At 57.1% G+C, this 13,262-nt stretch overlaps 1 protein-coding gene across 1 annotated transcript; it reads right to left on the reverse strand.

Moving 5' to 3' along the window:
* Positions 1–961: 961 nt before the first annotated feature.
* Positions 962–13,034, reverse strand: LOC103054381 (RING finger protein 145-like). The gene is made up of 10 exons (XM_088133238.1): positions 12,744–13,034; positions 12,201–12,309; positions 10,361–10,452; positions 8,892–9,127; positions 7,857–8,035; positions 6,876–7,016; positions 5,430–5,612; positions 4,614–4,761; positions 3,774–4,130; positions 962–2,396 (listed from the first exon to the last, which is right to left on the reverse strand). The coding sequence occupies exons 1-10, from the start codon at positions 12,982–12,984 to the stop codon at positions 1,683–1,685; spliced, it is 2,400 nt and encodes a 799-aa protein (XP_087989364.1). The 5' UTR covers positions 12,985–13,034; the 3' UTR covers positions 962–1,682.
* Positions 13,035–13,262: the final 228 nt, after the last annotated feature.

The raw sequence follows: 13,262 nt of genomic DNA on the forward strand, positions 1-13,262 counted from the left end.
CCGCAATTGCACGTGTAATCGTCGTAAGAAGGGCGTGGGGACTTCCAACAATTCTGAAAGCAAAGGCAGACCACACTGCTCACCGTCTTGGAATTAGCAAGGATTCCTCCTGATGGTGGAAGGTCTGCGGGTTAATCTCAGGAACCAGCAGCCGTGGCTGGGGAAAATTTTCAATGCCCTGGGTAGGCCTTTCATCTGTCAGGAGCACATAGAGTTATGCAACATCAAACCCAAGGCAGACCCTATTTGGGCCAGTTGTGACACCCTGATTTCCTGTGTAGGGGAATTCCAATTTATTTATTTTAAATAGACCCACACAGAGCGGCCTTGTCCTCATGACAGGCATAACTGGGTCGGCTGGAGGGGCAGGAACCGAGATGCTGTTGAAACACCAAAGAAGGCGCCAACGGACCGAATCAATTCACCCCAGAGAGTTCAATTGAGCCCTTAGCAAACCTAGTTGTGCCCAGGATTAAACAAGCCCGCTGTGTGCTGGGAACCCCAAACCCAGCTGGCAGTTGACTTGCCATGAAAAAGGAAAATGCTCCCAGTGTGGATTGTCCTTTGAAGCTGAGTGATCGCATTTGGGAATGGGAATGGATGCTGACTTGACAACCGACACAGACACACACTGGAGTGCAAGGAAAACAGCTGAGAATTGGCTGGGTGGCCATTGGGATCTTTTAGAGGAGTATTTCTCAACCTCAGCAACGTTAAGTTGTGTGGACTTCAGTTCCCAGAATTCCCCAGCCAGCACAGCTGGCTGGGGAATTCTGGGAGCTGAAGTCCACACATCTTAACGTTGCTGAGGTTGAGAAACAATTTTAGAGATTCCAGAAAAAGGGAGGGTGTACAAATCCATTGAAACAAAACCTGCCCATCCTTTGACAAACCCCCTTTCTGCCCCCCACCCCAAAATCCAGCCACGTTATGAAATCTGTAGGGCTTTAGTAAAATTAGGCACTTTGGCACTCAAAAGTTTAATTGTATTCCCTGGAAGATCTGAGGTTTCTCTCAAAGTGCTTCTCCAAGTGGACTTTCTTGAATCAGAGGTGGGGGAGAAGGGAGGGGTTCAGATACTCCCCCCAAGTAAAGGGTGCCATTATTTTTCCAGAAGCTCCCCTCCGCCCTGTTGCGGGTTTCCTTTTCTGCCTCGTGGCGTGCATTAAGTCCATGTCTGTCCTTTCTTTATTTAGCCTGAGATCAAGAGACCCTGACCTTAGATCTGCCATGCAACATCCCAACATCCAACTGGCAGAGGAAGAGGAATCCATGCCCGCAGGGTGCTCTGGTCACCCCAGTAGGTTGGGTCACCCCTGGGAAGATTCACAAGGATCCTTCGCTGGACACCAGGTGAGCCACCCGCCCATCCTACAGACTGTGAGGACAGGGTGCACAGCCCCCCCAAGTCCAGGGGGAGGCTGCGGGGCTGAGATGCCAGGCGAAGGTAGCCTGCTGCATTCTGCGAATTTCGCTACGTGCTTCCCAACACAGCCAAAACAAGGCGAACCCAGCAGCGGACTTGGGAGCCAAACTTTGCATCCCTGATTCCAGAACACGGTTCTCCATGGTGCGAGACTTCAAAGCCAGTCGATCTTCCTGAGTGACGGTTGGCAAGAGCCAACTGTTGGGGTAACTCTACTGCAGAAGCAGGAAGAGAGGCGAATGGCGTATGTGGCTTTTCAGGGGGAAAAACCACTGAGCGAAGGCTGAGGCTTAGGGAGGGGCATGGGGCTGTCTGGTCGCCGACGGGTGGTGTCTGGTTTCCCCTGGACCCCACCCACGGTCTCTGCATCTCTCCCCGCTGCTGTCAAACACTTGGCAATTGTTGGCGTGGGGCTCTTCTCGTGTCCGTTGGCAAGGGCACCCGGGGGAGCCGAGGGCCAAGGGGGACCAGTGTCTCTTGGTGTGCTGGATAATCTCAGCTCGCCTTGGAGAGGGCCGTGCCCGAGAGGGCTCTGCCCCACAGAAAGAGCCTCTCCCAACTCGCTGAGTTTCAGGAGACTTTCCAGAACAGGCGCTTCGTCACTTTCTGCTGTTGTGGTGGCCCTTTCTGGGGAAGGGCGCGGTCCAGTCCTTAAACCACAACACAACTGGGGCTCTTCCCCAGTGGATCCTGCTGGCAAAGGGCTGAGCTGCTCGGTCCAGCTGGACGTGCCAGACTTCCCCGTCCCATCATCCCCCGAGTCTGCTGTGCTCCTGTGGCCAGTGGACTCTCCATGCTGTGGGAGGGGGGTCTCCTCTGGTGCAGCCCCACCTCTACGGCCTTCCTGGCCAGCTGGGACTTGAACCGCCTGGTGGCAGAGGGGACAGGTGTCTTGGACGTAGAACCACTTGCGGAGGCAGCCCTCGTGGAAAAAGTGGCCACACTGCATGATCACGGCGAGGGCCATCTCCTGAAAAAGGCAGAACGGGGGTGAGGAGGAGAGACCTCGGACAGGTCTCAGCTCGAAGGGGATTGCAAGGGAACGGCTGAAGCTCATTGTGGATCCCCAGAGCTCATTCTCAGCCAGGTTGAAAAGCTTGAGCGGTTGGGCCAAGGAGCAGCACAAGTCGTTCATCTATAGTGAAGATCCCGGTGGCCCACTTTGGGGGATACTAGATTGGGAAGTGGCCACCCCATGCAGCTCAAAAATCAGGAGCCACAGCTCACGAATAAAATGCGTTAGCTGGGAAAGGGGCTTCCAGGCTCCTTCTGATTTGGGGAGGGGGGAAGAGTATTCCATAAGTTGGGGGCTCTTGCAGAGAAGGCCTGTCATCCCATTCCTGCCCCACAGACCTCACGAGGGGAGGGGACTTTGAGCAGGCCCTTTCTCAGTGACCAGACTGGACCAGATTTGATGGATCTGCTTTGTACCCCCTTCCTGATCAATTTTGTGATCAATCACCCTGTGTTTTGAGGCTCCTCCGAGGGGCAAAGAGGGCTGCTCCCAGAGAGCAGAAAGTGGAGCACCCGGCTCTGAAGGAGGGGTCCGGAAACACAAGGCTGATCCCGATGGGCATGGGTCAGTTGTGCTGGACCACAACACCCATCATGCCACGCACCCGTAACGCAGGACCGTCCCTGATGAGGGAAACGGGGGCTGCATTCCCATAGATTGAAGGTGCAGGGAGGATGTCACAGCCACAGAGAAGGGGCATCTGGAAGGAGGATCGGAGTTAGGTGAAGGTCGGGTCTCTCATCCTGCAGCTCGGTCAAACGACGCTGCTGTGCAACTTTATGCCACAATAAAGTGGTTTTTAAGATGCGGAAAGAGCCCCTGGGACTCCTAGCCTTAGTGGTTATGGGTGACGGCCTTCGTTCCCCCTAAAATCTGACTCTTGAACGGATTCGAAATAAACGCTGCAAGCAAAGACGTTTGTGTGACTGAATGTACATTTAAGAGACTGCAGAATCCTGGCTACCTTGGGAGATGAACTAATGTGGGTGGAGAATACATAGAGCAGTGTTTCTCAACCTTGGCCACTCAAAGAGGTGTGGACTTCAACTCCCAGAGTTCCCCAGCCAGCCATGCTGGCTGGGGAACTCTGGGAGTTGAAGTCCACACCTCTTCGAGTGGCCAAGGTTGAGAAACACTGACAGAGTGTCTTGGAAAGACTATAGAGTTGAAAGGGCCCTCAGAGACCATCCTCTCCAACCCCCTTGCCCAGTGTTTCAACCATCCTCCCTCAAGCTGATGTACTCTGGATGCGTCACCCCACAAATCCCACCCCGCCCCCTGCTTTATAGGTCCTGTGGAGCAGCAACCCATCCAGGCCGGGGGGTTGCTCACCTGGAAGCAGATGGCACACAGGTCGTCGTGCTCCTCCAGCTGCCTGCTGGTGGCCCTGGGTAAGAAGCCGATCTTCTTGGCTGCCTCCTGGCGGAGCAGGAAGCTCTTCCAGCCGGACTGGGCCCTCAGCCAGACGTTGAAGTAGCAGTGGATGATAATGACCGAGGCCCCCATCCATGTCCACTCCCCCAAGAGGGACTCCCAAGTGCCATAGGCCACCACGCAGACGGCCACCAGGAACTCCAGCACCCGGCTGGCGGCATTGACCCAGTAGATGATCTCGTCCATCTTCTCCACTGGGCGGTCCTGGAAGAACTCGATCATGAAGAGGCCGTAGATGAAGAGGGTCCCCGTCACCTATGAGGAGCAAGAAAAGGCTTCCCAGGCACGGCTCTGCCCACAGGGGATCGCCGTGCGGCTAAGCAGTTCTGCTAGGCCGAGCCCAGGACTCTTGAAGACACCCTTCCTACTTGGGAAATGGCAGGCCCCAGCAAGCTCACCAGCCAGGAAACTGGCCCCTGTTCCTTCTTTCCAGAAGCCAGAGCTATACTGCCCCTGCAGATGGAGGCTCCATTCTCGGCCACTTTAAAAGGCTGCCTTCTCAAGCACATTCTCCCTCCTCCCCCCAGCACTTCCGCTGATGCCATCTGAGTAGGTGCCACCCCCATTTTGCACCCCACGTCCATTGGTGGCCTGAAGCGCTGCATCTGAAGGTCCTTTCCAAAAGCTGCCCAAGTGACTGACCGCCTGCCTTTTGGAGTGGGGGAGGGGCCCTCTGGAGCCCCTGCCACTCGCTCCAGGGCTGAGGCGAGAAGCGGCCAAGGGCACGCCAAGCTGTACCTGCAGGGAGGTCAGCGTGCAGCTGGAGATGAGGATGAGGAGCCAGAAGTCCAAGTGGAAGAAGTGGGCAATCTTACAGGCCATGAAGCCAGGGGCGGCCAAGAGGAACAGGCACATGCTCACCCCACGGAAGTGTTTCCAGAAACTCCTGCAAGGAGAAGGTGGGGTGGTTGGGCAGACCAGTGGATGAGGAGCCCCCCCCCGGCAAGTCTCTCATCCACCCTAGGCACCCTCTTGCAGGCCAGAGAGGACCACATCGGGCTTAGGAGTGAGGGGGGCAGCAGATACTGCACAATGATGGCACAATCCTTCATTCCCCCCTGCCCAGGCAACCTCTCCCCACCTCAGCCGGAGGACGATGCCTGGAAAGAGACACCTGGAAAACAGAGAAACTGAGTGGTGGAGTCGACACACCATGCCTGACTAGACTGAACTGGGGTTGGGGGTTCTGTGATTCGAAATGCTACGTGAACCGGACCATCCTGTTAGGCCACAGTGGGCCTCCCTTGTCTGTGCACAGCCCGTTACAGGAATGCAGGACCTGCAGTTTGTTAAGCCAGGCCGAGGGGGCTGTATGGATGTAATCACTTTGTGTTTTCGGCCTGTGTGGACTGATTGGAAAACACCCGTTGTTTTTCAGCCGCCTTGATCCTGACGCTCTCAGGTGAATCTGGAGGTAGTTCTAGGGGTTGTCTGAACTCTGGGGGACACCTTGTCCCCAACACACATTGAGCTCCCCCCACGATGGGAAGGCAGTAGGCTGGTATTGCCCTCCTCCCAGCTGCGTGGACCCCCAGGACCGAAAAGCACCGTCACCTGTTCTGCGACGCCCCCAGCCCCAGCACGACAGGTTCAGCTATTTCGAACATGGACTGCAGGGTGGAGGTCACCACGATGAAGAAGATGACGCTGAGCAGGAAGGTCCGCTGGAGAAGCTGCAGGTCCAAGAGGCCTGTCTGGAGGGCGAGCAGCAGCAGAGTCGCCCCTTCCGTCACACCCCTGGGGGCAGGGAAAGAAAGGGAGGGGTGGGCAGAGTTTCTGGAGGCCCTCGCAGTCGGGCTTTCGGATGATGGGCAAACGCTGAGTGGTTTCACATCCAGACATTCCTTTGATGAGTTATAGAGGGTTGCAAGAAATATAACCTTTTCAAGGGGGACCAAATTACTTCGCTAGGTAGCAATCACCATTTTGCTCAAGGGGTCTTCTAGGACCCCTGGATCCTTTCAAGGGTCACATCCTTGGACTGTTTCTCAGCCCGGCTTCCTAAGCAGCTGGAAGCCACAGAGAAGCTGGTCTGGTCCTTTGGTGGCCCTCCTAGCTCCCTCACTGATCACGCTTTCAAGTTTTCCTCTTGCTTTGGGCTTCACTCCTCTAGCTGTGAACTTGGACTCACCAACTCTCTAAACCATTGTTGTCCAAACTTGGCCACTTTAAGATGAGTGGACTTCAACACCCATGCTGGCTGGGGAATTCTGGGAGTTGAAGTCCACTCATCTTAAAGTGGCCAAGTTTGGACAACACTGCTCTAAACCAAACTCACATCCACAGGGGCCCAACTCCACTTCGATGCCGAGAGAAATGCCCCCAGTCCTGCCAACTGATTGAGTCTAGAGCTCATCCTCGTGGCTGCCTGACAGGGAAACCCACCGATTTGAGCTGGCATAAAGCGTGCTGTCCCCACTCACAATCGCTGTCCTGCAACAGAACCGGGGATGGCAGATTGGGCTGTCCTTGTGCACCGATCGAGGCTGAGTTAAGGAAAATGTGTGCTGGATTCCCCCCGGCCTCGTTTCCTGCACACCATCCATCCCCGGCGGGCAAGAGAATATTCACTCTGGGTGAGGAGGAAGTGAGTTTTGACCGAGGGCTCGAAGAATTGGTTTAGTTATGGGTCAAAACCTGGAACAAAAGGGCTGATCCAGGGGGTGGAGAGAAGCTGCCCAGAGAATTGAAGACAGTGAACAGCCCTTCTCCCCCAAGAATGATCAGGTGGGGGGAGCATTACTGGGCAATTTCTGCCCCCCCCCATGATTCTGGAAGGCTTCCAGCTCCTGTCCACCAGCCCAAGGAGCAGCTGGGAAGTGCTGGTGGGACAGCCCAGGGAAGTGGGGAGATCCTGCTTCCCCACCAGCCGCCTGGTGTCTGTCAGCTGTTCGTAGGGCTATTTTTAAAGATCAGTTTAGTGCTCTTCCAAAAGAGAGGGGGAGGGAGGGAGGGACGGAGGGGGAGAGGAGGAGGAGGAGGATGGAGGGACGTTCTCACCTGTGCATCACGTTGCCATCCTGGAAGGCGCCGTAACCAGCTAAATAAAGCTTGCCCAATTGGAGCAGCCCCAGGGCCAGGTAGGAGACGGTGAAGGTGAGTCCGATGAGCGAGTAGGGCGTGCTGCAGCACTCGGCCACGCTGGGGACGCCGGAGAGAGAACGAGCTGCACCAACTCCCCCAGGTCTGCCTCCTGTTTCTGAGAGCAGCCCCCAGGCCCCTCTGGAGTACCCCTCCTACTGCCCATCGGGGGGCTGGGGGCGTTCAGGGAAAAACAGCCTTTGTGCAGAGAAGCCCCGTTGGGCATCATGGCCAGGAACTACGGACGGACCTCATTTGTTTTTGAGCCAGCAGAGCTTATCTTGGAGCAGTGAGTTCCAGAAGCTCCTTACCTCATTTTCATGAGGAAATCCTTATTTCTATCTGCCTTGAACTACCACATGGACAAAAGTGGGGTTTTGGGTTCTCCTCCACCGATGCATACCATGTAGCTTTTCCCCCCCTTTTCCTCTCCCTTTAAAAAAGAAAAAAATGTGTATTTTCCTAACCTGGAATGAGTCAGGGAGATACTCCTTTGGATCCCTTTTGAATTCTCTGGGTTTTTGCCACCCAGAGCAATCGGGCATCAGCCACCAATTGGGCTATTTAATATCTCAACCTGTCTGACGTGATTTTAGGAGCGACAGGAGGACCGAACCCTCTGAGGAACTGACTCCTCTGCCTCCACTTCACTTTATCCCTTCCATTCGCCAAGTTGGGCTCCCCGGCTTCCCGTTTGAACCCAGGGGGCCGATGCTAAGAGGGTGAGCGCTTCGGAAAGCCTTGCACCTCCCAGAGGGCTGGGCGTGGCACGGCGAGCCCCAAGAGCCAGCCCCGTGGAAATTTGCAAGACGCTTTTGGGTGGAGACAACTCCAGATCCGAGGATGCTGTGCAACTCATCCTGCTGTGGCAGCATCTTCCCCCCCAGCTGCACCCCCTACCTGCTGAGGAAGATGAAGGTCCACCCCCGCTGGGATAAAAGGTGGCCGGAGGAGGAAGAGACCAAGGTGAAGATCTGCAGCGTGAACAGGATGAGCCAATAGGTTGAGAACAGGAGCGGGACAGCCAGCCGTCTCCAGAGGGACACCCCCAGGGTCACCGGGTGATACACCTCCGGGTCCTGGAAGAAAGACACCCCCGACTAAGGACAATTTCGATAATGCCAGGACTGCAGACCCAGCCGATGATCAGCCAGCACACCGACCCCCCAATGCAGGCAGCTGACAAGGTAATTGGCATGTTCATCTTCAGAGGAGGAGACAAGGCTCAGCCCCACAGCACAAGCACGGCCTTTCCTGCCCCTCTTGCCCCTCCCTTCGCTGCACGGAAGCCCTCATCCAAAGAGCTGGCGGGCCTCCGTCACCAGGTGCGTTCAAGCTGAGGCCAGACGGCCATCGGTCGGGGATGGCCCCTTTGCAAGCTTAGGATCCCGTTTGTAGAAGCGCTGCAAACCGATGTTGGGATTTCAAGGTTAGGTCGTGATGTCACCAGCACTAGCCCATTGGTTCCTTTTCATCACCAGCTCCCCCCATCTTGGATTCTGAGAGCACGCCAGTCTTAAACCAGTGTTTCTCAACCTTGGCAGCTTGAAGAGGTGTGGACTTCAACTCCCATGGCTGGCTGGGGAATTCTGGGAGTTGAAGTCCACACCACTTCAAGCTGCCAAGGTTGAGAAACACTGCCTTAGACAGATGAAGCATGTGCGTTAATGCTGCAGGAGACCGCCTATCACATGAAGGGGTTTACTGTCACCCACAACTGCTGGGCCATTCTTTGCCCACCTGGATGATCCTCCTTGCACATAAGCCCCTGTTCGCCCTGCGTTGCCCCCGAAGAGCAACTCCAGAATGGAGGGAGGTGGGTGAGGAGCTCCATGGGCCCCTGGCACAGCTGGAAGAGGAGAAGACGGGCTTGCCAGGGGAAGGGCGGGCAGGAGGGGCTCCCACCCTGCAAGAATCCCTCAACCCGCTCCTTACCTGCAAGATCTCTCGGCAGGCTGCCACCGCCACGCGGAAAGGCACTGCCAGCCAGACCGCTGCCCCACAGAGCAGCTCCAGGACCGTGAGGACCGCGCCGAAAGTGCCGACGGCGGGCAGGGCTTGGGCAGGGAGGCAGCACAACCGGGCAGCCAACGGGAGGAGGGGAGCGCAGAGCAGAGTCGCCCGCCCGGGCTTCAGCAGCAGAGCGCAGAGGGCGATGATTGCCACCTGGCCTGGAAGGAAGGAGGGGGTCAGCCAAGCAGAGGGGCCGGAAGCAGGGGTGTCATCGGGCGAGAGGCCATGGACAGACGCCCCGCAGGTTCCCCTGTCCACACGTGGTCCCCAGAGGGGAGGGGGGCTACCTTGGTTTTCTCGTGGCTGCATTCCCCCCCCCCCCCCCGTGGCAGGGGGCGAAGCTAGAGGCAAATTCTTGTTGGAGAATCCCTGCCCTGGCAGGGGGGTTGGACTTCCAGTTGCCTTTCAAAGCCTAGACCCCTGGGATCCTCTTCAGCCTCCTCCTCCACTCTTTTTCTGTTTTTTTTTCTTCTTTAAATTAGGTTGGGGGATATATTAAATTAGGTCAAAGGACGCAGGGTTCTCACCCCTGGCCTGCAGCCCAACCCTTCTTTTGCCTGTGACTGCGGTCTGCAAGAGAGGAAGTCACTGGGTGATGTTTCCCCCTTTGTGCCATGAGATCTTCAGCGTGGAAAGGGCATTACTGGTCACCTCGCCACCTGCCAGGTGGGCCACAAAGGACTAGCTGCCAGCAGATCCACAGGCTTCCCACTGCCAGTGGACCAAGCACCACCAGCTGCTTCATTCTGGGCAGTGACATGCCCAACCTGGGGTCCCTCAGAGGCGCCTTGAGTTTCGACTCTCAAGAGCAAAGGACTGTGGAAGTGGGAGCCATTAGATTGTCCTTCAGTTTCGGTTTGGTCTAGTGTCTCTCAACCTTGGGAACTTTAGGATGTGGACCAACTCCCAGAATCCATGGCTGGCTAGGGAATTCTGGGAGTTGAAATCCACACATCTTAACATTCCCAAGGTTGAGAAACACCAGTCTAGTGGTTAAAGGCACTGGGCTAGAAACCAGGAGACCCTGAGTTCTAGTCCCGCCATGGGCATGAAGCCAGCTGGGTGACCTTGGGCCAGTCACCTCTCTCAGCCCTAGGAAGGAGGCAAGGGCAACCCACTTCTGAAAACCTTGCCAAGAAAACTGCAGGGACTAGTCAGTTGCCAGGAGTCAAGACTGACTAGGTTGGTTGGTTGGTTCCCTCCCTCCCACAACTGGTGATCTCTCTGTTTCTCCCAAACTCCCTACAGCTAAAGACACAGCAGACAGAGCGTGGTCTGCATGTGCAACACACCCTCTTACACCCAGCCAATGCAACAGCTTCCAACACAAAAATGCCTGAGAAAGACCAAGAAGGCCGCCCACCCATGCGTCTCCCACATCCATCCCTCACCGGTGAGGGCAGTGGCAAAGTGCCCCAGCGCCACGGAGTCCTCATATATGGTGCCCTGGAATCCACGCTCCATCTCCTGGTGAATGTAGTCCCTGGAACAGGCAGCAGAGAGCGAGGGGTTCCCCACAGCAGACGCCAGCAGAACGTTGCCTGAAGTGGTCCGTTTCCTAAAGCAGCCCATCGCGCCCCCCCTCCAGAAATGGAGGCCATGCACATTTCTGCTTCAGTTGCAGAACTCAGAACTTGCACCCATTCCTTTTTCACCCTGCCACTAGCAGAGAGAGAGGCAAACTGCGGGTGGTGGGAACTTTTTCGCACAGCGGCGCAGTTGCTAAAATCCACTCAAACTCCATGGCCTCAGGAAAGAAGGCACGGTCAAATGTTGCAAGCTCTCTCTTGGGTCATTTTTAATTTAATTTAATTTAATTAAAAAAAAAAGTCACTGCTACTGCTACTGCTGCTAATTTCCGACCTGCCCTAAGTACTCTTATTCTTGACAGCACGGATCCTACGCCTCAGTGTAAGACGAGGGTGCAGAATCCGTGTGGCAAAGAAACTGGCATTGGTTCCAGGTGCCCACTGGTTTCAGTTGGACACATTCCTCCCCCGCAACCCATTTTTCTTGAACTGGGGCTGGGATGGGGGACTTGTGTGGAATTAAAATTAACCTTAGTAACATTGAAAAAGGTTTTCTCAGGGATGAACCAGAGAGGGTCGAAGCGATGGACCCGCAAACTAATTTTTCCACCCCCTCATAGGATGTAGCCAAATGCACAAGAAAACACGTTGATATGGATTTTATGGATTTACAGGGTTTCACACATTTTTAAAAATACGCATAAATGCAAGTACTGTGCATTCCAAGATGTGGGAATTCAGCAGTGAGGAAAAGGCCTTTGGGGTGAGAGAGTGAAGACCCTTTGCTTTATCCTTGTCTAATCTGTAGCTCTCACCATCTTTTAAAAAAATTATTATTATTATTATTAAAAACCAATTATTGTATTTTCCTTGTTTTAGTTGCTGTGAGCTGCCCAGAGTCATTCATTGGGAGTTGGGCAGCATACATATTTGATAGATAGATAGATAGATAGATAGATAGATAGATAGATAGATAGATAGATAAGCCAGCCACCTCAAGGACTTTCCAAGGGGCGTCAGAATACAGCCAGTCTCCCTAAAATGGAAAAAGGTTGGATACTCGGAGTGGGATGAGAAAATCTCTAAGAACGAATGTGGAAAGGGACTCAGAGTCAGTGATGGGGGTCAGGAAGCGAGGCAGGGCCTCTGGGGCCTAGATGATCCAAGACAGGGCTTATGAGGTTGATGGGCACCGAGAAAAACTTCCAATCATTCCCAGAAAAAAGTTGTTTTCTGGTGGCACACACAAGGGGAAAAAAATACAGTGAGGTGGATAGGCTGATCCTGCTCTACCCCCAGGGCGGTGTTTCTCCCCCAGGCCACTTGAAGACAGGTGGACTTCAACTCCCAGAATTCCCCAGGCAGGGGAATTCTGGGAGTTGAAGTCCACCTATCTTCAAGTGGCCCGGGGGAGAAACACCGCCCCTAGTGGGGAAGGGTTCACTAGTTCCAGTCAGTAATCTGAATTGTTTTGGGGAGGGATCGCTGCCCCCATCCTGTTCTCTGTCCCCCCTTCCTGGGCGCCCAGCCGTGCGGCCAGCTGCTTAGGGCGGTTTGTTTACTAGGTTTCTACCCTGCTGCTCCTCCGGAAACCCAGCGCCCCTTTATTTTCTCCCCATAAGGCAGCCCTGCGAGGCGGGCTGGGCGAGGGCGAAGGCGCCCCCCGCCCGCCGCCCCCCCGCGGAGGGACGAGCGTCCTTACCAGGCGCCCCGGTGGGCCAGGCAGAGCAGCAGAGCCGCCAGCAGGCGGAGGTACAGCGTCACCAGGGGCCGGAGGGGCAGCAGCACGACCGCCGCGCACAGCAGGTGACCTCGAGGCACAGAGAGGGGAGGGGGCATTGCTCTCGCGCCCCCAACCGCGGCCCCCGCCCCAGCGGCCGCTCAGGGCGCACGTGCAGGACGGCGCAGCCTGCGCGGCCCCCCCCGAGCCCGCGAGGCGCCCCCCGCGACCGCCCCGCAACAGTGCTGCGCCCGCAGGGAGGCGCTCCGGCTCCAGCCGCCCCGCCCCGGCCCGGCCCGGCCTCGCGGGCACCGTCCCCGGGTGCTGGGGGGCTCGCTGGGGGGGCTGCCGCGTCCAGGCAAAGCCCTCGGCGGGTGCCTCCTCCTCGCTTGCCCGAGTCGCGCCTGGGAGACGCCCTGCAAACCCGAGGCTGGCCCCGGCTCCGTCCACGCCCGCCGCCCGCGCGTGGAGGGGCGCCCCGCGGGCTCTCCGGGTGGTGCCCTTTCCGCCCCGCCAGGGCCTCACCGGCGTAGTAGAGGCTCCACAGGCGGCGGCCCCGCAGGTGAGGCTGGTCCGCGAGGGGGCGCCCCGTGTCGGCGAAGGCCTGCACATCCCACCGGTAGAGCCGGTCCAAGAGGACGACGAGGGGCACCCGCAGCACCACGTTGGCCACCCTCTCCAGCCGGGGGGGCATGGCGCGGGCTCCGGGCCGACGGGCTCCCTCGCGCGGCTTCGCCCCCGGCCCCACCTCCTCACCCCGCGGCATCCCCGCCGCGTGAAGGCCCGGCGGCCATCTTGGTCCAGGGCGCGCCCTTCCCCGCCGGAGCCACGTGGCGGCACGCTGGAGGGCGCAGCCGCCATATTTAGTGCGGGCCTGTGGGGAGGCGGCGCGGGCGAAGGGCCGCCCCTTCCGGCTCCGGTGCGGCTCCTCCCCCTCGTCGTGCGCCCTCTGGAGGGGTGGGTGCAGCGCTCGTCGCCCGCCGCAGGAGGGGCCCTGCGGCCGGCCAGGGCTCCCCCCTTAGTCGCGCGGTGGCGTTTGCGCCC

The sequence above is a fragment of the Python bivittatus genome, unplaced genomic scaffold (assembly GCF_059951505.1).
Source record: "Python bivittatus isolate LINGU-HERP-01145 unplaced genomic scaffold, Pbiv_v1 ctg000070_np1212, whole genome shotgun sequence".
NCBI classification, from domain to species: Eukaryota; Metazoa; Chordata; class Lepidosauria; order Squamata; family Pythonidae; genus Python; species Python bivittatus.

Excerpts from the sequence above, each read along its gene's own strand:
- LOC103054381 (XM_088133238.1), bottom strand. The coding sequence starts at position 12,984 with ATGCCGCGGGGTGAGGAGGTGGGGCCGGGGGCGAAGCCGCGCGAGGGA. Across the intron at positions 9,128-10,360 it reads CTTTGCCACTGCCCTCACCG|GCCAGGTGGCAATCATCGCC; the intron begins GTGAGGGATGGA and ends CCTTCCTTCCAG. Across the intron at positions 5,613-6,875 it reads GATGGCAACGTGATGCACAG|GGGTGTGACGGAAGGGGCGA; the intron begins GTGAGAACGTCC and ends CCCTGCCCCCAG.